At 36.1% G+C, this 25,350-nt stretch overlaps 1 protein-coding gene across 6 annotated transcripts in view; it reads right to left on the bottom strand.

The window, feature by feature from the left end:
- Positions 1-25,350, bottom strand: part of UBR3 (ubiquitin protein ligase E3 component n-recognin 3) — a 208,485-nt gene that overhangs the window by 64,765 nt on the left and 118,370 nt on the right. For all 6 annotated transcript variants that reach the window (XM_040229306.1, XM_040229307.1, XM_040229312.1 and 3 more), the window contains 3 exons: positions 23,678-24,138; positions 16,259-16,347; positions 2,617-2,766 (listed from right to left, as the gene is read on the bottom strand). In XM_040229306.1, the coding sequence (XP_040085240.1) occupies positions 2,617-2,766; positions 16,259-16,347; positions 23,678-24,138 (700 nt within the window). The remainder of the gene's footprint in view (positions 1-2,616; positions 2,767-16,258; positions 16,348-23,677; positions 24,139-25,350) is intronic.

The raw sequence follows: 25,350 nt of genomic DNA, 5'->3' as shown, positions 1-25,350 counted from the left end.
TAGTTTGAGCATTCTTTGGCATTGCCTTTCTTTGGGATTGGAATGAAAACTGACCTTTTCCAGTCCTATGGCCACTGCTGAGTTTTCCAAATTTGCTGGCATATTGAGTGCAGCACCTTCACAGCATCATCTTTCAGGATTTGAAATAGCTCAACTGGAATTCACTAGCTTTGTTTGTAGTGATGGTTCCTAAGTCCCACTTGACTTCACATTCTAGGATGTTTGGCCCTAGGTGAGTGATCACACCATTGTGATTATCTGGGTCATGAAGATCTGTTTTGTACAGTTCTTCTGTGTATTCTTGCCACCTCTTCTTAATATCCTCTGCTTCTGTTAGGTCCATACCATTTCTGTCCTTTATCAAGCCCATCTTTGCATGAAATGTTCCCTTGGTATCTCTAATTTTCTTGAAGAGATCTCTAGTCTTTCCTATTCTATTCTTTCCCTCTATTTCTTTGCACTGATCACTGAGGAAGGCCTTCTTATCTCTCCTTGCTATTCTTTGGAACTCTGCATTCAAATAGGCAGATCTTTCCTTTTTCTCCTTTGCTTTTGGCTTCTCTCCTTTTCACAGCTATTTGTAAGGCCTCCTCAAACAGCCATTTGGCTTTTTTGCATTTCTTTTTCTTGGGGATGGTCTTGATCCCTGTCTCCTGTACAATGTCACGGACCTCTGTCCATAGTTTATCAGGCACTCTGTCTATCACATCTAGTCCCTTAAATCTAGTTCTCACTTCCATTGTATAATTGTAAGGGATTTGATTTAGGTCATACCTGAATGGTCTAGAAAAACATCTATTTCTGCTTTATTGACTATGCCAAAGACGTTGACTGTGTGGACCACAATAAACTGTGGAAAATTCTGAAAGAAATGGGAATACCAGACTACCTGACCTGCCTCTTGAGAAATCTGTATGCAGGGCAGGAAGCAACAGTTAGAACTGGACATGGAACAACAGACTGGTTCCAAATAGAAAAAGGAGTACGTCAAGGCTGTGTATTGTCACCTTGTTTATTTAACTTCTATTCAGAGGACATCATGAGGAACGCTGGGCTGGATGAAGCACAAGCTAGAATCAAGATTACTGGGAGCGATATCAATAACCTCAGATATGCAGATGACACCACCCTTATGGCAGAAAGTGAAGAAAAACTAAAGAGCCTCTTGATGAAAGTGAAAGATGAGAGTGAAAAAGTTGGCTTAAGGCTCAACATTCAGAAAACAAAGATCATGGCATCCGGTCCCATCAGTTCATGGCAAATAGATGGGGAAACGGTGACAGACTTTATATTTTGGGCTCCAAAATCACTGCAGATGGTAACTGCAGCCATGAAATTGAAAGACACTTACTCCTTGAGAGAAAAGTTATGACCAACCTAGACAGCTTATTAAAAAGCAGAGACATTACTTTGCCAGCAAAAGGTCCATCTAGTTAAGACTATGGTTTTTCCAGTGGTCATGTATGAATGTGAGAGTTGGACTATAAAGAAAGCTGAGCACCAAAGAATTGATGCTTTTGAATTGTGGTGTTGGAGAAGACTCTTGAGAGTCCCTTGGACTGCAAGGAGATCTAACCAGTCCATCCTAAAGGAAATCAGTCCTGAGTGTTCACTGGAAGGACTGATGTTGAAACTGAAACTCCAACCCTTTGGCTACCTGATACGAAGAGCTGACTCATTTGAAAAGACCCTGACACTGGGAAAGATTGAAGGCAGGAAGAGAAGGGGATGACAGAGGATGTGATGGCTGGATGGCATCACTGACTCAATGGACATGAGTTTGGATAAACTCTGGGAGTTGGTGATGGATAGGGAGGCCTGGCATGCTGTGGTCCATAGGGTTGCAAAGAGTCAGACACGACTGAGCATCTGAACTGAACTGAACTGAACCTGTATCTGAATTCAGAGGAATTTCTTATACCTAACTCTTTCTACTCTACTAATTCAGAGTAAACACCCTAGGAAAAAAAAAATGCCCTGGAGAAATATATAAGTCTTTTATTTACTTTGCTTCACACATACTCTTACTGAAAAAGAGTACTCTCATTGGATCTGGAGTGTAATATTTATCACTACCTCAAAATACTTCAGTATGGCAGAGAATAGAGAATATTCAGTCAAATCCTTCAAATTTTTAAAAACATTATTTTAACTCTAAGATTTGCAAATGTCAATTGGCAGGCTGTTACAAGAATGACCGCTTCTATGCTCAAGAAACAAGGGCAAAGCAACCTGAGTATGTCTTATATAATTAAAATATTTAAACTGACTATTTCTGGACTTAAATGTTTCTAGATATTAGAACAATCAAGTTGCCAAGAAAGCTGAACTCAGTTTTTGGCCACCCGGCATTGGTAAGATTCCATCACACTATAAAGAAAAAGACTATGTAACATACAGAGAGATCTCTCTTAAAGGCTTCTTTCAACATGCCAAGAAAGAGAGATAAAACCAGATTAAGAATCTTTGCTAAAAAAAAACCTAAAAACATCCTTGCTATACAGATCTACAGTTGTATCTAAACAAAAATCTAGCTTTTATTTGACAGATTTACTAATCTGTTGCAAATACTTCATCTCTAAAAAAGTTCCCACTAAAAATTACTTTGATTTTTACCTGAGGATGCTTGTAACAGGACAACCAATCCTGTAGGTCTGTCTTCAGAGGAGGGCCCACTCTGTCCACAAATAACACAATCATATACTGCCTCAGAAACTTGAGGTTCTGCTGTGGTGATCTCCATAGGAATATCACTCTCTGGAGAATCTGAGGAAAAAAAGTTGCAATCTTAATTCCTGAAAAGAAAATCTCTGTTTAATAAAATTATGAAAAAAAAAAACAAATCAAGCTCAAATAATTTGGAACTTCAGTATTAATAAATTATATAGTAATAAAACTATGGGGAAAGTATCTTGCTAAAATAAAATGTTTACTCATAAAAGACAAAATTACAAAGAATGGATGTTATGAAAGACTTCCGATTCCTGGGTTGGGAAGATCCCCTTGAAGAGGAAATGGTAACCTACTCCAGTATTCTTGACTGGGAAATCCCATGGATAGAGAAGCCTGGTGTGCTACAGTCCATAGGGTCACAAAGAGTTGGATGTGACTTAGCGACTAAAACAACAAGAACTCTTCTAATGTTGTATCATACGTAAAATTAAAATGAAAAACACAGATGCAGAGGTATTTGTATCTAAAAATATTGTTTTAATATTATAAGGAAATAAGGAAGAGGTCATTTGCTTTAATTTTCTTTGAAGTACTTCAGAGGGAAAATTTATAATAACATGGCAGCTCTTGGAAAGAAATGGCAATATTTACTAGGAGATAAAAGGGGAAAAAACTTTTTCTTTTTTCTTTCAATTGTAGTGATTATATCTTAGTGATAATAATTATCAATATGCATTTATGTAGGATAAACATTTCAAAAGGACCATACATATAATAAAACAAAACTATAATAGAAAATAAGAGCAATCCTTCGGTGATATGTCATTAACAGCAAGAAATAAAATACTGAGTCAATAACCATTTCAGATAAAAATTCATAGTGGCAAAAGAAAGGAGTAGAGGGGATTGGGAAGATCAAAGAAGCAGAAATTATTTATGACATGTTTAAAAGATGGAGGCATATCTAAATAAATATGTAAAAAAAAGAAATAGAAGAAGAAAGATGTCAAGTTTATATATGTTTTAGTAAGATTTCCTGCAGATAAATATATATCAGATATTTATTAAGACTGAGAGGAAAAGGGGTGAAACCTAAAATAGAACTTTGGATAATGTGCAAGATTAATGGAAATTTTAAATAAGCCAATGAAGAGATCTAAAGCTTAAAGTGGTCTTGTATATTCTCCTTCAATATCTCTCCCCTAGTATCTCTCTATCTCTCCCTCTCAATCATACCACTTATTTAAGAATAAGTCTGGGGTTGCCTACTAGAGAAGGAGACAGCCCGCCTGGAACAGAGCCCAGCTGTCCTACCAGCTCAGGCCAGTCCCAACCAACCAACTATCAGATCATTCCTGGAACATGCTTTGTTTTAGTGTTTATGGATTTTTGTGGATGAAAGGAGGAAAGAATGGGAAAATGATATAGGGATGATATATTTAGTGCCCTCAGAACATGGGAAATATGTTTTTGCTTGGAAACCTTATGCCTATGCTGGGGAACAGACAACTGCAAAACACAAGTATCTGGAGAAAAGGGAAATCTCTTGCACTGTTGGTGGGAATGTAAATTGATACAGCCACTATGAAGAACAGTATGGAGATTCCTTAAAAAACTAAAAATAAAACTACCATATGCCCCAACAATCCCACTACTGGGCAGACACTGAGAAAACCAAAACTGAAAGAGACACATGTACCCCAATGTTCCCTGTAGCTAGGACATGGAAACAACCCATGCTCATGCATAAAGAAGCTGTAGTACATATATACGATGGAATGTTACTCAGCCATAAGACGACCACATTTGAGTCAGTCCTAATGAAGCGGATGAACCTAGAGCCTGTTAGACAGAGTGAAGTGAGTCAGAAAGAGAAAAACAAATATTGTACATTAACGCATATATACGGAATCTATTTGCAGGACAGCAATGGAGATGCAGACATAAAGAACAGACTTGTGGACACAGTGGGGGAAGGAGAGGGTGGAATGAACTGAGAGCAGTATGGAAACATATACATTACCATATGTAAAACAGCTAGCCAGTGGAAATTTGCTGTATGACACAGGGAACTCAAATCAGGTGCTCTGTGAAAACACAGAGGGCTAGGATGGGATGGGAGGTGGGACGGAGATTCAAGAGGGAGGGGGACATATGTATACCTCTGGCTGATTCATGATGATGTATAGTAGAGACCAATACAATATTGTAAAGCAATTATCTTCCAATTAAAAATAAACAAATCAAAAAAAAAAAAAAGTATCACAGGGCAAAGTGTGGTCTGCAGCCTAGGGGTAGGCACAGAGAATCTTCTTTACTGCATAAATTGATCCTTGGTTTTAAGAATATATAATACACTTTAACTTTTAACTACAACTGAGTATTTGCTTGGATCTTACTAGGTGAATTACTACTCATAAACTAAACATGCTGCTGGAGCTTACTGCTTTCTGCTAGGAAGCCTGTGACAACTGCCACAATTGCCAAACTCCTGCTGCGCAATATCATTAATTCTGGTAAAGATGTACAGGACTGTCCTGACCTGGTCATCATTTTTACTACTAACATTCTTACTTTCCTCTGCCTTTTTTTTTTAACTTGGTATAGAGAGGGACTTCTCATTCCATTTTAAAAATATATCATTTAAATATAATTTTAGTTTTGCAGAAAAATTTTGAAGCCACTCAAAGAGTTCTCATAAACCTCACACCTGGTTTCCCCTTAAATCTTACATTAGCATGATATGACTGTCACAATGAACTAATATTGATATATTATTGTGCAATTTTATTGATATAATACTGATAAATTAAAGTCCATATTTTCTTCAGATTTCCTTAGTTTCTACCTAATGCCCCCTCTTTTTTTTTGAAGATCCCATCCAGAACAGCGTATTACATTTAGTTGGCATGTCTCCTTAGGCTACTCTTAGCTGTGGCAGTTTCTTAAGAAACTGTTGTTTTGATGACCTTAAAAGTTTTGAGAAGTACTGATCAGGTATTCTGTACAACATTCCTCAACTGTAACTTGTCTGATACTTTTCTCAAGATTAGTCTGAGGTTATGGTTATAAGTGAGGAGGACCACTAAGGTAAAGTACCATTCTCATCAACATCATATCAATGGTATATAATATAAATATGATCAATTATTGCTTATATGGATGTTAACCATCTCATTTGGGTAGCATTATGATCATTTCATAATGTATGCAAATACCAAATTACAAAGTAGTACACCTGAAACTGAGCTTCCCAGGTGGCTCAGTGGTAAATAATCTCCCTGCCAGTGCAGGAGACACAGGAGATGTGGGTTCAAGCTCTGGGCCAGAAAGATCCCCTGGAGGAGGAAACAGCAACCCACTCCAGTATTCTTATCTGGAAAATCCCATCGACAAAGGAAGCTGGCTGGCTACAGTCCATGGGGTCACAAAGAGCTGGACACGACTGAGAGACTGAGCATGCACACACATACACACCCGTGAAACTAATATAATACTGTACACCAACTATATTTCAATTATTTTAAAAAGGAAACATGGGACTTCCTTGGTGATCCAATGGTTAAAACTCCTTGCTTCTGATGCAGGTGGCAGTTCAATCTGTGGTTAGGGAACTAAGATCCCACATGCTCTGCCTCTTGGAAAAAAAAGAAGGGGAGGGGAAGCAAACTGCATAGGATTATATATAGTAAAATTTTATTTCAGGAAAGACAAATAGAAACAAATCCGTCTACATAATTTTTATATGTATTCATACGAAACAAGAAAGCCTATTTATAATGGTTTATCCCAAAGGGTTGAGATTTAAAAGAGAAGGTAGGAAGAAATGATCAGCTTTGCTTTCATACAGCTTTGTATATGATAAAGCATATATATTTTTAAATGTTTTGGCTTGATATCAGTGTGTGTCTTATTTATGGAACAAATAACCAAAACATAATTTATATTTGTGGGTTGTATTGTTTAATACACCACATCACAGATGACTGACTTAAAATGACAGATACAGCACTATCCCTCAAAAGTGAACAAAGTTATGATCAGAACAACCAACATAGAAAAGTATTTTATCCACAAGATCTGCTTTCTAATTTAAGTGAAAGAAATTCAATTCGTTTCTATTCAGTTGACAGAATAAGAATTTCACAAGGTGACAGGGCAAAGTTTATAGTAATTTATAAAAGAATAACATAGATGGAACAGCAATAGATACATAGGACTAGTGCACTATATGCATTCCAATGCCACAAGCAGATCGGTCTTACCTAAAAGAAAGCAAGTCTACAACTGTGCCTGATTCCAAGGAAATATAAGAATATCAAAGAGGCTAGTTTATGATACAATCAAACTCTAAAGTAGCAAAAAAAAAAAATGTGTCAGGGAAAAAGAAGCAGTTAAAGATGTAAAGAGCATCCTTTTTCATAATAAGAGAAATGCTAATTAAAACTAGACCAGATACCATTTCTTTTCACCAACAAGATTAGCAAAAATACAAAAGTTTGACGACATATTCTAATAACAAGGTAAATTGCTGTTCTGACACACTGTTGATGGGAATATTAAACGGTACAACCCTTAAAAGGGTGATTTGGCAATATGTAGCAAAATTACATATGTGTTTACCCTGACCCAGCAATCCCACATATAGAAATGTATCTTACATATATATTACCAAAATATATAAAGATACATGCCACAAAGATATTTACTGCAGTACAACTTATATTGCAAAAGACCAGAAATAACCCAAATGTCCAATAATAGAAGACGATTTGAATAAACTATTGATGGGGGAGGTGAAGGTGGGGATCTACCATACAGGTAGAAAAAAGAATAAAGACTATCTCTATATGCTGCATGATGGGATCTCCAGGATATAACATTAAGTGAAGAAAGCAAGGCAGAAAAAGTGTATGTTAACATACATACATAGTATGTTATCATTTACCTAAGAAGGGGACACTAGGGATGTAAATATTTTTATATTTCAATATATATTTATATCCCCAACCCTCTCTTTTTCTTATGTAAATTGTTTAAAAAAAATGGAAGGATAAACCTCAAATTAAACTGTATTATTAAATAATGAAACAAACAGCTCTTTCCATAACTAACAACAATAAAAGTCAACCAAACCCTGACACATGCCAGCTCAAGCTTGGACTACCCCAGTTCCCAAATGAAATCTTAAAGGGTGGGTACTGTAGACAGTTACTATTTCTACCTGAAGTGAAAGTGTTAGTCACTCAGCCATGTGGGACTCCTTGTGACCTCCCAAGGACTCTAACCCACCAGGCTCCTCTGTCCATGTGATTCCCACGCAAGAACACTGGAGTGCGTAGCCACTCTCTTCTCCAGGGCATCTTCCCAACCCAGGGACTGAACGGGTAGAACCTGGGTCTCCTGCACTGCAGCAGATTCTTTACCACCTGAGCCACCAGGGAAGCCTATCACTTGGTATTTATTATCTCATCTGTTACCAGCAGGACTCAATTCTTGCTTAGAGAATCATATCATAACCACTTTTGATTCATATGACTGGAGTGGAGCTAACCTTATAATCAGGCTAGACCAACAGAGTCACACCAAGGATTTTTGTTTCAGTTATTTGAAAAGAAGTATTCTTTTCATTCTAATTTAAAAATAAATAAATAAAACTTGCCAAACACAATGACTATCCTTCTATCTTATACCTTAAGCCTCAATTAATCAATCATCAGTCTATTAATTCTCACTTTGCAACTATTCTCATAACTGTCCCTTTCTGTCTCCAGGCTACCAACTTGGGGGAGTAAGTAGGGGAGAGACTTTACTCTCCTCAATTTGCTTCACATATGAGAAACAGTAAAGAGCAGGCAAAGCTTGCTGATCAGTAGCCCAGACTCCACCATTTACCACTGTATAACCTCAAACAAATTTCTTAACTTAAATTTAGGTATGGAATACTGCCATCTATCTCATGTGTCTATCAAGACAAATAAGTCAATATACAGAATGTGTTTAGCACAGTGCTGGTTACATAGTTAACACACAAATATATATATATATATATCATCATCATCTGCTCAAATTCATACTATTTGACTCAAATACAGACTCAAATACAGAAAAGGTTTTGTGTACACAATGTTTACAATAATTACATTTTTTAAAAAAACTAAAATTAAATTATGATGGAATGATTAAATTATAGAATAAAAATAATAATAGTAATAACCAATGCTTAAAAACACTTATGCACCAAGCACTGTTTTAAATGTTTGAAATGTGTACCATTACATTCAGTCTTCACCACAACCCTATGAGGTAGGTAGTATAATGATCTCTTTTTAACTATGTGGAAACCAATGCAGAGAGTAAATTACTCCAGGTAATGGAATGGCTGTGATCTGAACTTGGCAGTAATGCTCCAGAGTCCATGATCATAACCACAACATGCTACCTCTCCAATGTAGTAAAACCACAGTTACTAGGAATTTTAATAATAATATAGGAACATGTTTATGCTAAAATGTTGAGAAAAAAGACATGATAAAAAACTGTATTACACAGTATCATCTGTAATACATATGTCTTCTCGATGGTGAGATTAGGGATAAAATTCATCCTTCTTTATGTTTTTCTGTACCATATAACTTTTAAGATTAAATATTGTATGTTTAAGATCCCTCACAGCTCAGTTGGTAAAGAAACTGCTTGCTATGCAGGGGACCCTAGTTTGATTCCTGAGTCCAGAAGATCTCCTGGAGAAGGGAAAGGCTACCCACTCCAGTATTCTGGCCTGGAGAATCCCATGGACTGTATAGTCCATGGGGTTGCAAAGAGTCGGACATGACTGAGCAACTTTCACTTCAAGATCAGAAAATAATTTCCAAAATACATTCTTACTCTATATTAAGCATCTAAACTCTCCCATGAACAACTATGTTGGATTTCAGCCGTATCTGTTTGATAAACCTTAATGAATCAAGGTCTAACAACCTGACTTCTACACCTGTGGTGGTAATGGTGCTCAGGTCACGTCCGACTCTTTGTGATCCCATGGACTATAGACCCCCCCAGGCTCCTCTGTCCATGGAATTTCCCAGGCAAGAATACTGGAGTGGGCTGCCACTTCATGGTCCAGGGGATCCTCCCAACTCAGGGATTGAACCCATGTCTCCTGCACCTCCTGCAGGCAGATTCTTTACTACTGTGCCACCTGGGAAGCCCATGACTTCTACACCTAGATGGCGAGTAAAAATAAACAATGAGCGATAGTGATCAGGAGAGAAGGAACTGCAAAGGTTGAGTCTTTTATATAGGAAACTTGATAACTACAAAAAGGAATTATCAATAGATAAGTAAGAATACTAATCACAAAGTAGAAATCTGTTGCATTCAGAGAGAAAAGTGTCTGTCCTTAAATTTTTACCTGCTAATGTACAATATTGATTTGAGGATTTATAAAGTACTGCATGTTATAAATTTGAAATACTTTAAATACTAAGTTACGAGACTAGAAATCTTAGGAGAAGATCTCTCACACACAAAAATAAAGCCAAAATAAGAAAGAAACAGGCGGGAGGGGGGTTCAGGATTGGGAACTCATGTACACCCGTGGCGGATTCATGTCAATGTATGGCAAAACCAATACAGTATTGTAAAGTAAAATAAACTAAAAATAAAAATTAAAAAAAAAGAAAGAAACAACTACAGAATGCTTACAATAGTAACACAGATGGGAAATAAGGCAAAAAGACAAAAGGCATCTGACAAAGCAGAGGACTGGACTGAGATTAAATTGTGTCTATATTAAAGATAAATATTACCTCAGGTGTGGACTCTGCTTCATATGTTAATAATAATATATATGGCACATGTAAATGCGGAGAGTAATCAGAGACAGTGAGACGTATAACTCTGCAATTTTTATCTTGAGCAAAATATGAAAATGAGATCTCAAATATGTTTTAGGGGTCAAACAGATCTCTCTGGGAAGGGAATGAGTTATAAATAAAAGGAATATACAAACCTGAATGGTCCAGAATCCCACTGGCATGGCCATAATCAACATAAATAAACCACATGCTCATGAATCTCTATCACCTCACCTGTCACCACTGCAGCATGCAAGAACCGGGACTAGGAGAGAGCGGAGCCCTTTATCCTGATGACTTCTGTGAATTGCCTCTGTTTGCTAGCAATCATGTCTGCCTGATCCCTCAATTGTTGTTCCTGTGCCCTGGCTACTGCCAAAAAAGATCAAACCTTCCAAAAAGTAGTAAGATTTAGGACAGCAAGTCAATAACTTTGCAGACTAATGACATTCAAATTTATGATCTTGAACATAACTGGACCCTAAGGATTGCTTATCAATTTTTATACTTAGCCTGGATGAGCAACATCTCCCACTTTCATTAGAAGCAACTTCTCCAAACTTCAGATGGTATTCTTTTCACTCAGCAAAACTCACCTTTTACTTGGCCCTGTGAACTGAAGCAACTGAGTGATCACCTGAAGTTCCTACTTTCCCTACCCCTAAAGGAACTTACCTCTATCTCCATCCACGCTTTCCCTCTCCTCTCCTGTCTGCTCAGGGAATGAGGTGGCCATTCTCCTATTCAGGACAATACTACCTAACCTCTTTTGGATACCTTGCTTAATCAATTCCTCAGAAAATTGTTTTTGTTTTATCTCATTTGGGAGTGGGAGGCAACAGATAAAAACAATTTCTAAAAACAGTACTCACTAAGCTTTTTTCTTAGCTCCTAAGGTTGCAAAGAAACAAATCAAACTGTTTATCAAACCATTACATTAACTCCCCCCAAAATGCTGCCCTCAAGTGACTTCAGAACACAGAGCTTTTGACTATTACCCTTAGTAGAATTAACAAAGGATAAAATGGTCTGTAAACAATTTTAAATTTTTTTAATTTTAATTCAATGATTTCACTGTTTAACGTAATACCCAGGTTGGTATTTTGAAGCTCTTTTCTCTACTTGAAAAAAAAAGTAATTTGCTTGCATATGGTGTGTTGTGCTTGAGTAGGAGAATACTCTAAATCCTAGGACATGTATGTTGAAGTATTTAGGAGTAAAGTATCATGATGTCTATAACTTACTTCATCTAGTAGAGGAAGAAAGAGAATGAGTGAAAGAACAAATTAAGAAAAAAGTTAACTAGGTGACATGGTACATGGTAATTTGTAACACTATTCCTTCAGTTTTTCTGAATATTTGAAACTTTTCATAAGAATAAACAGCATGTATGAAATTAATTCATTTTGGCTAAAAAATACCTTTATACACAAATATACTCAGAAAAAGATTTGTAAGGATATAGCCTAGATTAGGAAATCTGATAGTAAAAATATAGTATCATTTTATTTTTGATTATATGTGTTTTCTAAGTTTCCATAATAAAAATTTAATGCTTTTATAATAACAGAAATTTTAACTTTATACATTATAATAGCAAATATTAGTGAGTAGCTAATCAAGACTGAAGACTAAGCACATACTTTTATCTCCACTCCTTTTAAAAAATCACTGAAATAAAAGTAAAGGTATACATAAAGAAATATTCCCATAAGAATACAGAAAAATGATGGCATCATGAAAGAGTTCCACCAACCAACAAATAAGAGATGTCAGTAAAATTTCCAAAAGATCAGAGGAGATGGAGACACGCTGACAATGCAAGAAAGTCATAATAGCTACAACCACATATGTATTATGAGAAAGTTACAGAAAGGAAGAACTGATAGGTCCATTAGAAGAATGTCAAATCTGGGCTCAGAATCAGTCAGTGAGGCAGAGGATAGGAGTCTTAAGTATTAAGTGATTCTGAAAGCAGAATAATTAATCAGAAGTCTATGTACAAAACTTCACTACTCAGCAACCCATTCCCTCCCCAACTTTGACTGATAGAGCACTCAGATAATTTGGCATTTACCTTAAGGAGAAAAAAAACGACTTTCTCAAAGGAACTGAACATGCTGCTTGGAGAGTAAGAGGGTTTTCTAATTGAATGTTAACATCTGGGGGCCCAAAGAGAGTAGTCAGCAATCCTCCCACCCAGATCTAAGTCTAAGAGTCAACCCGCCTCATCCATACATAGGCTAAAGAGAATTACTAGGATCAAACCTATTTAGACCTCAGCAGGGTAACAGATGATCTTTCCAGAGGAATCAAGAATTATCAGGCAAACGAGGGCAACTAACCAACATAAAAGAGTAACTTAAATTTCTAAGCAATTCAGAAGGATAAAGGATAATTGAGAGAGCGCTAAAACATTCAGAAAGATTTTAGAACAAATTCTTCTGACAAAGACCAAGATGTTAAAGAGAACAAACTTCTAAGCTTGTAAAGCAAGAAGATATAAAAAAGACACAGAAGATTAAAACATCAATCTAAGAGATCCAATATCCAAATAATCAGAGTCCCATCAAAGAGAATAAAGAAAATATATGGAGAAAAGTATTATAATAGTTTTCTACTGCTGTTTAACAAATTACCCCAAATTCAGTGGCCTAAAACAATAGTTTTCTGAGGGTCAGGAATCTGGGAGCAATTTAGCTTGATGGTTCTGGCTCAGGATCTCTTGTGAGATTGCTATTAAACAAACAGCTGGACAGTATCATCTAAAAATCTGAACGGGGCTGGCAGATTCACATTCAGGCTCATTCACAGGACTGCTGGCCAGAGGCCTCAGTCCCTAACCACATAGGCTTCTCCATTGGGCTGCTAACAACATGGCAGCTGGCTTTCCCCAGAATAAGTAATCTGGGAGAGAGAAAAGACGTCAAGACAGAAGTCACATCATCTTTCATAACCTAATCTCGGAAATGACATATCATCACTTCTGCCATGCCCAAGTGGTCATGAATACCAATTCTGACACGATGTCAGAGTAGAGCACGCAGGGCATAAAAACTAGGCAGTATGGATCATGGAGGGTCATCTTGGAAGATGGCTATACTAGTTATCAAGAAAATCCTAGGAAATATTTTTCTCAGAGCTTCTGATACATGACTTTTCAGCCTGAAAAGGTCCATTAAGTACTAAGGAGAATGAAAAAGATTCACCTAGATACATATCCTAAAACTTCATATCTCTAAGAATCAAACAGTTATAAAAGTGTCACAGGAAAGGGAAAAAAATGCTAACTCACAAAGAAATAAGAATCAAATTACCACTACACTTCTTATCAAATTAATGGTAAAAGACAAGGGAGTAGTCCTTTATCAGGTATAACAAAAAATGTGTATTAACAGGAAATTTTACATTCATCCAAATGAACAATCAAGCATGACAGCAAATCAGAGTCCCATCTGGAAATAAAAAGAATCAGAAAGTTAAACTTCCAGCACAAGCATTTCTGGGAATGTACTTGCACCCCAATAAAACAAGACCTCCAAAAAGAGATAAGATGCAGGAAACACCAGATAATCCCTGTAAGAGGAAAATTCCAAGGTAATAGCTGTACAGCATGCCTACAGAGCAAATGGACCAGACTGGAACAAATTCTATGCAAAGGACAGTATGATTGAGTGGGAAGAATAACAGGGATATCATAAAGGCATGTTAGTTAGAAAAAAAGGTAGTTGGAAACTTCAGGAAAAACAAAAGACAATATAACAAATAGAAATGAGTAAAGGGTGGTATAGTTTAAGCAATTTCAAGACTGTAAGAAAAGAGGCTATGTACTAAATACAATCTCCTTAATGCGGTCTAGGAGTCAGGTCACTGGAGTCAAAAAAAATTAATGAATACTAGGCTACTATTTCAGAGAAGGCAATGGCACCCCACTCCAGTACTCATGCCTGGGAAATCCCATGGATGGAGGAGCCTGGTAGGCTACAGTCCATAGGGTCACGAAGAGTCAGACACGACTGAGCGACTTCACTTTCACTTTTCACTTTCATGCATTGGAGAAGGAAATGGCAACCCACTCCAGTATTCTTGCCTGGAGAATCCCAGGGACAGGAGCCTGGTGGGCTGCCGTCTATGGGGTTGCACAGAGTCGGACATGGCTGACGTGACTTAGCAGCAGCAGCAGCAGCAGCAGGCTATTATTTAACCCTGAAGTCAACAGCATTCAAAAAGTTATCTTGAATGTTTTTCAACATTTAGAATAAACCTTTGAATGGAAGACTTGACTGCAACTGCAAAATAAAATGTTAGCAATGTTCATTTAAAAGAAAACAAGTTGACTTCCCTGGTGGTAGAGTGGATAAGAATCCACCCACCAATGCAGGGCACATAGGGTTGATCCCTGGTCCAGGAAGATTCCACATGCCACAGAGCAACTAAGTCTGTGCACAGGAACTACCGAGTCCATGCTCTGGAGCCTGCCAGGTCACAACTACTGAGTCTGCCTGCTGAAGTTTGTGTGCCTACAGCCCATGCTTCACAAGATAAGCCACCACACTGAGAAGCCTATGCACCATAACGGAGACCCCATTCACTGCAACTAGAGAAAAGCCAGAACACAGCAACAAAACCCCAGCACAACCAAAAATAATAAATAAATAAAAAGATATGTTAAAAAAGGAAACAAGTAACTTCTAAGAAGCAGAACGTATTGATGATGAAAAGAAAAATGAAAGATAGGGGTGCCTATTAGTTCATTTTATATGAAGAGATATGAAGAAACTGGCTATAGATAGAACACTTAATACACATTATAATTATCTTTAATGTGTAAAAACCAAAAAATTGTAGTATCCATTTTTGGAAAGAAGGAGGAAGAGAAAACATAGAAAAAGGAAAAGCAGTATCATGAACTAAATCGTCATTTTCACACAAGAACTGATTTGCTATCGGTTAATCCAATAAACAGAACTTAGTATACTTTACATCAAAGTTATATCCTGAATATAAACTCCACTGTTGATGGTTTAGAACACATTATGCGAAATCTGGACTGACCCTCCTCTTCTGAACATCAGTTATGTGTGCTTATGTGCATGAGAATGTATTTGCATGTTTGAACATACATTCTTGTATGTCAGCATTTTTGTCTAAAATTGAAAAAAAGAGAGAGGGAAATCACTGAAATGCAAGAAGTAGTCAGGGAAAGGAGTATCCTGTTAACTGAAGACAGATTAGTCGAGATTTAATCTATTTCTCCTATGTCTGTAAAAGATTACTCACAGGAAAATGGCATCCTCTCTCATTGTAAAATGCTAATACTAATCCTAATGGAAATGAGAGGTGCACCTGATTTTAAGAAACAGTGAACGTACAAACAACAAGAGAAACTCAAAGTATCTGAAAACTATTTTAAGGATCTTAGAATAATTTCACAGGAAAAAATCAGAATAAGTAAGTTCATATTGATGAACCTTATAAATCTAAAGGGCAGTTTAACAGAAGAGAGCAGCAAAATACTACTGTATTACTACCATCAAGAACTTTCTAACTGCTGCAGCTAACTCAACAACAGAATGGACCACCTAGGTCTGATCTTCCATCACTCCATTGTTTAAATAAAGACCAGAAATCATCTGTCTATAATGTTAAAAACTGGTGGATGATTGGACTGGATAAGTACTATGGTAATAACTATGAGTGTTCTAAACTAATAAATTTTGACTTACCAACATCCATGGCAGTTTCCATGAAGCTTTTCTGTCGTGATGCAAACTCTGCAAGCAATTTCTGCTGTCTTTCTCTAGCTTTTTGTCGCCTATATTAAACAGAAATAAAGTGTTAAGTACCAGAAACACTTAAGACATATCTACTATCTTTCAGGAGTAAATAATGTATGAAAGGGTCCCTGTCACACAGTTAAGAACAACCAAATTTTTGTATTGTGTTTTAAATTTCATGTAAAGTTTTATTGTCCTTAAAGGATTCTGCTGCTTTTAAATGGTCTGAAAATCACTAGGCATAACAGGTAAAAATTAAAGAAAAAATTTACTTTAAAATGTGAAATAATAACTAAAGTCGACAAAAAATTTTCCAACTACACAATTTCCTAAGTATATGTCAGTTCACAGCAAGAGCAAGAAGAGCTTTAGCTAACACTCATAATTTAACCCCAGGTACAAATAATAGCAAGCTCATTGCTAGAAGAAACTATTATGTTAAGCTATGAATAGAAACTAAAAGGTAAAAATAGTCAGATTTACTGTTACCTTAAGAAAAGGTCTCTCCTAAAAGAGGATTAACAAAAAGCCAGGAAGTTTTCTAGTTTCTACTACACAATAGTACAAATTTAGCTTATTTTCTTGAAGTAAAAGAAAATCAATAAATTCACTTTATTCTATTTATTAATTATCCCTTATCTACTTCCAAAGAGCATTTTAATCTGAGGTTAACTGCAAAAAAAAAAAAAAGAGTGTAACTTATGTATAAAAAAATAAAAGTAAACTAATAAAGACAGGAGAGAGGCTTCCCCAGATTTCAAGATGCTAGCAATACTAATAAGCATAAAATTCTACCCCCAGCAAGGTAAGGGTAATAAAATAATTCAACACAAGAGAGGAGGGAGAGGAAGGAAAAAAAAGATTAAAAGGTGCGTTATATATTAACTCATCAGGAAAGACAAATTTTTCATTTGGAACAAAACTCAAAAAGGAATTTATTACAGCCCATGATACAAAGGATATTAAAAACATAATGGATGCAATATACTATAGCAGTTTCTTTTAATGACTATTCATTATATCTATCTACTACAAAAGAATTTTATTAAACTGAGATTCTATGAAGTAATTTCTATGGGAATCCTAAAAGAATTCAGTTATTAATCTGAAATGATTCAAAGATATAAAAGATAGAATTTAGAAGAATGGAATGCTAATAGTAATTTTAAGATTATTCACACATCTCCTCCCACCCATTTAGTGGAGATAATCACAAACATCTATAAAATCAAGTACTATGGCTCAGTTTACTCTAAGTTACATATATTTGCCAATACAGTTCAAGAGATTTTTAACATTCCTTTACTAATATTTACCTCAAATATAATTTAGGGTCCACATAAGAAAACTCATTTTATTATCTACTTTGCAAATACAACTCTTATATTTTTACATTTAAGCCAAAATATTGTCATCCAGGGTGATCACTCAGTCTACTCATCAAACTTGACTCCCAAAGACATTAGCCATTTAAAAATATTAAAAACCACTCCTGTCTCCTTCCTTCCTGAATATGGAAGGTGACACAGTGGCCTAGGACAGGGTGTCAAGACCCAACAGCCTGGCACAGGAGGGCATTCATGCAGGGAAAAGTTATAAGAAATTGGTTACATACAAGGGAACTAATAAAAAATTAATACTATTAAGGATTATAGGGGTCAGGTTTCTCACTGTGGGACTAGAGATTATGTTGTAATTATGAAAAGAGAGAAAAGATGAATAAAGCCTTTGGTGTTGGATTAGAATTGGGATTATCAGGTTGAACTCACAATCATAGTTTTTAATACCTCTCTCTCCCCTCACTACATCCCCCTCTTGTGCACACACTTTTTGCCCACTAAGAGAGTCTGTGAATGAGCTCATTAGAATGAGTGCATAGACTGGTTTCTAACTAATATTCTCTACTAAAAGTAACCAAGACTCTTCAGACAAATGTCTAATATAAAACACAAGATTTTCACCCAGAAAATAAGAAAATGCTCAAAGAATGGTGTGGAGAGAAATACAAAGACTTCAGAAACCAGCTTGAAGGGGCTCCCACTGGTCAAATCTAAAACAATCTGAGCATAAAGATGATTAATGAGCAGATTATAGCTCATAAAGTAAAATAGAAATCTGTTCACTCTAAACTGATACAAGCAGATAAATGAATGAACTGAAACGAAGAACAGAATACTGCAGCATCTCAAAGTATCTCTCCACAAATTATTAACACGTACTAATTACAAAGGTGAGGAAGGGGAGGATATTTACAAAGAGTAACTTGACAGTGAAGTCTAACAGATACCCCCATGACCAAGTGATCAAAGTTAATCAGTAGTAATGAAACAAATTAAAATCATGTGACAACTGATGGGATGCAGTCAAAACAAAAAAGCAACATTCCCCCTCTGCCTTCTTTTTCTTTGGCTGGGCCACATGGGCTGTGGAATCTTAGTTCCCTAACCAGGAACTGAACCTGGGCCACAGCAATGAAAGCCGAGAATCCTAAGCACTAAACCATCAGGAAACTCCCCAGCAACACTTTTTTGATATTGCTCTCAAAGATGTATCATCCAAATCCAAGCATAATGGAAAAGTAGACAAGCCCAAACTGAGGGATATTCTACAGTGCTTACTGCTCTGTAATTTTCAAAAGTGCCAAGGTCAAGAAAATAAAGGAAAAAGAGAAGACTATTCCATACTGAAGGAAATCAAAGAGATACAACAAGAAAACATGATGAGTGATTCTGGACAGAATCTTTCTGCTATAACCAACATTACTGGAACAACTGTCAAAACTTGGGATCTAAGGATTTTATCATACTAAGTAAAATGCTAATTCCTTTATTTTGAAAGGTGTACTGTGGTTATATAAGAAAATGCCCTTATTTCTAAAAGCTATGCACTGAAGTATTACACTAAAATATTCCACTGTAAAACAACTTACTCTAAAATGATCCAGAAAGTTCTTTGTATTATCCTTGAAACATTTCTGTAAGTTTAAGATTTCTTCAAAATAAAAAGGTTTTAAAAATTAAACCCATCATCAAAGGACTAAAATTTGTCACTAAGGAAGAAACGGAAACAAACAGAAATGTACTATAGATGCTCAAAGACCTATGAGACCTCCAAAAATATTTAAATAATAATAGCAGTGATAGAATATGTGTTTGGTCTTCATACTACTCCTTTATAAACTAGTAAGTTTCACCATTTCTTTAATTAAAACAGTGATTTATGCACTCTACAGCTGATCTTTAAATATGTACATGTATATTTACATTTAGAATATATAGGTTCACAAAATACTATTTCAGGTAACAAATCTGAATACCAAACTCATCTCGCCTGCACTGGCAAGCAGAATCATCTTATCCACTGTGACACCACGGAAGTCCTAGAAATGAATTTTAATACCAGTGCCAATCAATTATACTTGAGGTTTTCTTAAGAAAATTGATTGGCACTGGTATTAAAATTCATTTCGAGGACATCCTTGGTGGCACAGTGGGTAAGACTTTGCCTGCCAATGCAGGTGACATGAGTGTGATCCCTAGTGCTGGAAGATTACACATGCCGCAGAGCAACTACGCCCCTGTGCCACAACTACCGAGCCCTGGCTCTAGGGCCTGCGAGTCACACCTACTAAAGCCCACGCACCTAGAGCCGGCGCTCCACAACGAGAGAGGCCACCGCGGTGCACACTCCCGACCCACTACTGGAGAGTGGCCCTACTCTCTGGACTAGCAAAGCAACGAGAGACCCAGCACAACCAAAAATAAATAAATAAATAACTTTAAAAAATAAAATTCATTTCTGTTCTGGAATTACTGTAAATTATAGATAAGTATGTCTGTCAACTTTACTTTAGTCTGTGAGACTCTGAGCAGAGACTCAGTCACACCAGGTGACTTCAACAAAAATAAGAAAAGTAAATGGGTATCGTTTTAAATTGTGTTCTTAACAATGCATTTCTCTAGTAGTTGTCTATGATTTCTAGAAAAGGAGTATTGTTATTTTTCCCTTGTGAATTTTTTCATAATTTAGGTTATTCCTTTCTAAACTTGGACATAAATGTGCATAAAGACCATTAACAAAAAGACACAAGTTCTAGCACTTTCATACAACTCAGCAATTTTCCATTATGACCTAAGAAGTGGACATACTAAGGTTACATACAGTTACAACCCACTAGAGTTTTCTATTTGTATCTTGTTTTCTATGGAGTTAATAGGTTGTCAGGGCTTCCCAGGCAGTGCAGTGGTAAAGAATCCGTTTGCCAATGCAAGAGATGGAAGAGACTCGAGTTCCATCCCTGGGTTGGGAAGATCCCCTGAAGAAGGAAATGGCAACCCATTCCAGTATTCTTCCCTGGGAAATCCCACGGGCAAAGGAGCCTGGTGGGCTATAGTCCATGGGGTTGCAAAGAGTGGGACATGACTTAGGGATTAAACCACCATCAATCTATTATGAAAGTGATGTCAAGTTTGTCTATAGCTGAGGTACCTGGGAATAGATCATTAAGTGTATATAAACTATTCTGCCTTTATTATGAAATTTAACCCAAAACCCAAAATAAATTGAGGAAAAAAAATGTGAGACACAGCGAGATTCAAACTGATTCATTTTAATTGTTAGCTGTCTGCTACAGAATTAGTTTCAAGTCCTTGTCGATACTACCATCACGCAAAGGAAACAAGCCCATAACAAAAAAAAAGCCTTAAATTTTTAGGTTACTATTTATTACAACAGCATTAGAGCTTTTGTAAAAAAAAAAAAAAATAGCATCTGAACTATGTCCTCTAGTATCTATATCTGTCAAGAATAATAATGACAAAATGCCTTTAACCAAATAGAATAAGTTTTGATTCACTGAATGTTTTTATCTTCCTTAAAAAATAAACAGACATTATTCTATAACCAAAACAAAAGACAACCAATTTAGAAGAGGACTAATTTTAGTTAACAACAACAAAAAATTTTACCTCATTTTTAACATTCCAATTTTATCTATTAAATTCTAGGTAGTTACCAATTCAAAGTTAATGAACTTTCACCTAAATTATGTTATTATATAACAACTTCTATTAATAAAGTAGGGCTTCCCTGGTGGCTCAGAGGGAACTCTCTTAAATTTTTAATGTACTAAAAGTTTTGTGTATACTATTATAAATTATCTGTAACAAAATTATGGCAAAAATGAAGAACAGCTATGTATGATTAAATCTGCTTCTGTTACAGTTACCAAAAGATGACCTCCTAACTAATCAAATGGGACTGCCAATCTTAACTAAACTTTCATAGCATTTAACAATCTTTCTTCCTTTCTGAACCTCCTCCTCTTATGCCTCTCTAACACCATTCTCTGCAGTTTTCCTCTTATTTTACTCTAACCATCCCATTTTGAGTCACCTTTATAGGTGCTCCTTCCTTAGTTATTCCCCTTTATGTTTTTCCCTTGAGTTTTATACTAAGTGTTATCATCTTTTTATTGTCCATATTCTTCCATACACAAGGCTCTAACTATTACCTATATGCCTAAATCTGTAGCTCTAACTCAGAATTCTCACCTAAGTCTCTAACCCTGTATCTAACTGGACATCTTCACCTGGATGCCTTCCTTAAACTCAGTAACATAAAAAACTGAGCAAGTCAATTTTACCGCTAATCCTGAGCCACCTATCCTCCTTTATCTTGGTAAACAGAACATTGTTCAAAGAAAAACAGAGAAGTTTTATTAATATTATGATTTAACAACAAATTAAAGCAACTTAAAGCTTCAAAAGCTAAAACCAAAGTTTTAAAACACTGCTTGTTTAACAATTTGTGATCATAAATAGGAAAGACTGGAAAGCACTACAAGAAACTAAAACAAATTTTTAAGGATTATTAAAATTTTTCTTTTATTTTCTACTATCATTTAAAGTTGAATTAATATTTTTTTAATACCAAGAGAATTATTAGATTTCCCACAGTAGTAACAGACAGCAACTTTTCCAAAGGGGTCTACAGGTTTGTGCATCATGCTTAGTTGCTCACTTGTATCTGACTTCTCGTGACCCCATGAACTATAGCCTGCCAGGCTCCTCTGTCCATGGGATTCTCCAAGCAAGAATACTGGAGTAGGTTGCCATTCCTTTTTCCAGGGGATCTTCCCAACCCAGAGAGCGAACCTGGGTCTCTGCATTGCAGGTAGATACTTTACTGTCTGAGCTACCAGGGAAGATCTTAGAGTTGAATTAATACTTAAAAAAAAAAATAGCAGAATTATTAGGGTCCCCACAGAAATAACAGCAACTTTTCCAAAGCGGTCTAAGCTTTAGAGTAGTAATTTAATGTCAGGGTCAGTCCCAGGCTGGATGAAGCACAAGCTGGAATCAAGATTGTCAGGAGAAATATCAATAACCTCAGATACCCAGATGACACCACCCATATGGCAGAAAGTGAAGAAGAACTAAAGAGCCTCTTGATGAAAGTGAAAGAGAAGAGTGAAAAAGTTGGCTTAAAACTCAACATTCAGAAAACTAAGATCATGGCATCTGGTCCCATCACTTCATGGCAAATAGATGGGGAAATAATGGAAACAGTGATATTACTTTGGGGGGCTCCAAAATGACTGCAGATGGTGACCGCAGCCATGAAATACAAGATGCTTGCTCCTTGGCAGAAAAGTTATGACCAACCTAGACAGCATATTAAAAAGCAGAGACATTACTTTGCTGACAAAGGTCCATCTAGTCAAAGCTATGGTTTTTCCAGGAGTCATGTATGGATGTGAGAGTTGGGATTATAAAGAAAGGTGAGCACTGAAGAATTGATTCTTCTGAACTGTGAAGTTGGAGAAGACTCCTGAGAGTCCCTTGGACTGTAAGGAGATCAAACCAGTCAATCCTAAAGGAAATCAGTCTTTTTATTTCCTAAATATTTCCTAAAGGAAATATTCATTGGAAGGGCTGATGCTGAAGTTGAAACTTCCAATACTTTGGCCACCTGATGTGAAGAACTGACTCTGGAAAAGACCCTGATGCTGGGAAAGATTCAGGGCAGGAGGAGAAGGGGAAGAGAGGATGAGATGGTTGGATGGCATCACTGACTCAATGGACATGACTCTGAGCAAGCTCCAGGACTTGGCAATGGACAGGGAAGCCTGGTGTGCTGCAGTCCATGGGGTCGCAAAGGGTCGGACGCAACTGAGCCACTGAACAGAAACTCAACCAATTTAAGCTAAATGTACAAGCACTGACTATCTTTGATTCCCCTCTTCTTACAAACTATTCAGTTATGATTATAGCTAGTCTCAGATGACCAAAAGTGGGGGTGGGGGCGGTAATATAAAATCTTCAACTGCATCATACATTAGTTTAAAGCACTAAAAATAAAAATTACCTTTCTTCTTTGTCCAGTGTTTTCTTCTCTGCTGCAGTAATCTTTTTGGGTGGTACAGGAGGGGTCACTTTTCTACATATCTCTTCAATGATACGTTTGTTCATTCTGCTTTGCAATGCAGCTTTTAGTAAAATTCTTTCTACTGCAGTTATACCATCTCCATGACTATATTTAGGAATTTCTGGTTGGATTAAAATTTCTATGTCATCAAGCCAAGGAGGATAGTAGGAATTTTGTTTTCCTGAGAGTTTGTGGTGAAGTTTAATTAACAAAGACAATATACTTTCTTTAATTTCCAAAATGGCTGTAGTTAACTGTGGAGCTGAACCAGGTGCAGACCATTTACTTGAAGTTTTAGGACGAACCACTTGATTTGCTTCACTGTTACTGCGATTGATGATCTCTTGAAACTTCTTTCTGCGCTCTGCTACTAAGCTGAAAACCTGAGCTGTACCAGAATTCTACCATTCAAACAAGAAAGAAGGAAAAATCAAGAGAAGGTTATTCAGGGTCAGTTTTAAAATACATTAGCATTACATTTTCCCAAGGATATGATCAAAGTTTCATCCAAAGATTTATTTAATAGATTTGTTCTTTAAGTAAATTTTCCCCTTGACTTCTCTCAAATATACTTAGTCCCACTCAATCTGGAAACAACAATGAGGAAAAAGGAGATTATCCATAGTAACACTTCTTTTGCAACCCCCCTAAGCCCATCAGGGAAAACAGACAAAGCTTCAGTAGTATCTACAGCCATATTCAAAAGGAATCATAAACTAAGACTTTCATCAGTTTAAAGGAATCAAAGCTATCCGACATTCAACAAGAATACTATACTCCTGACTAACTTCTAGAAGACCATGATATCATCCACTTAAGAAAATCATAAATTAATTTTTTCCAAGTTAATTAATCTTAAATGCTAATTAATTTCATTTTTTAAGAACTTTAAAAGTTTGAAAATTACTTCTAACATAAATGCTTTAAGTTACTAAAATGAAATAAAAAGATGAAAAATTAATCTTTCATATTTAATATAACTATATTTATTTGAACAGATTTTTAAAAACTATTTTTCTGAATAATTTATCTTCAAAATACCCTTTTTGCTAAAGCAGTCAAACCACATTAGGGCTCTTAGAAATCATCTTATAATTAAGATACAAGTCAGTTTAATAGATTTCACTAAATTTTTTTAAGCAAGCATAGAAACAATGCTTCAATCAGCTGAGCTTTTATGAGCTTAATATACATTATTTTTTTTTAACGTTCAAGCTGTTTGTCAAAGTTCCCTCTACCAGCATTAGAGGCAAAAGCTGCCTCTTACAGACTGCAATATTTTAATTAAAATTCTTTATGGTGTTCACAGAAAAAGCATACTGTCAAAGACAAAGTTCCTACAAATGAACTCTTTCAATAAGAAATGTATGATTCAATGTTCTTTACTTGCAAAAATCTAGACTATAGGAATTAGAAGTATTTAAGTTTAGATATTGCCATGTCATTTCAAGATTTTTCATTTCTGCTTTTTATAAATTAATTAAGCTACATGCAATAAGAGAGCTTATGTTTTAAATGAGTCCAAATACACAACATAAGAAGTTTAAGCTTTGTGTGGGCTTATTTTATCAGTTAATTAACTATCATATAAGCAAAAAGGGGGGGGGTGTGAA

The sequence above is a fragment of the Oryx dammah genome, unplaced genomic scaffold (assembly GCF_014754425.2).
Source record: "Oryx dammah isolate SB20612 unplaced genomic scaffold, SCBI_Odam_1.1 HiC_scaffold_27, whole genome shotgun sequence".
Taxonomy (NCBI): Eukaryota; Metazoa; Chordata; class Mammalia; order Artiodactyla; family Bovidae; genus Oryx; species Oryx dammah.
Note: the sequence above shows the minus strand (reverse complement) of the source record. Positions and strands in the feature narration are given on the sequence as shown.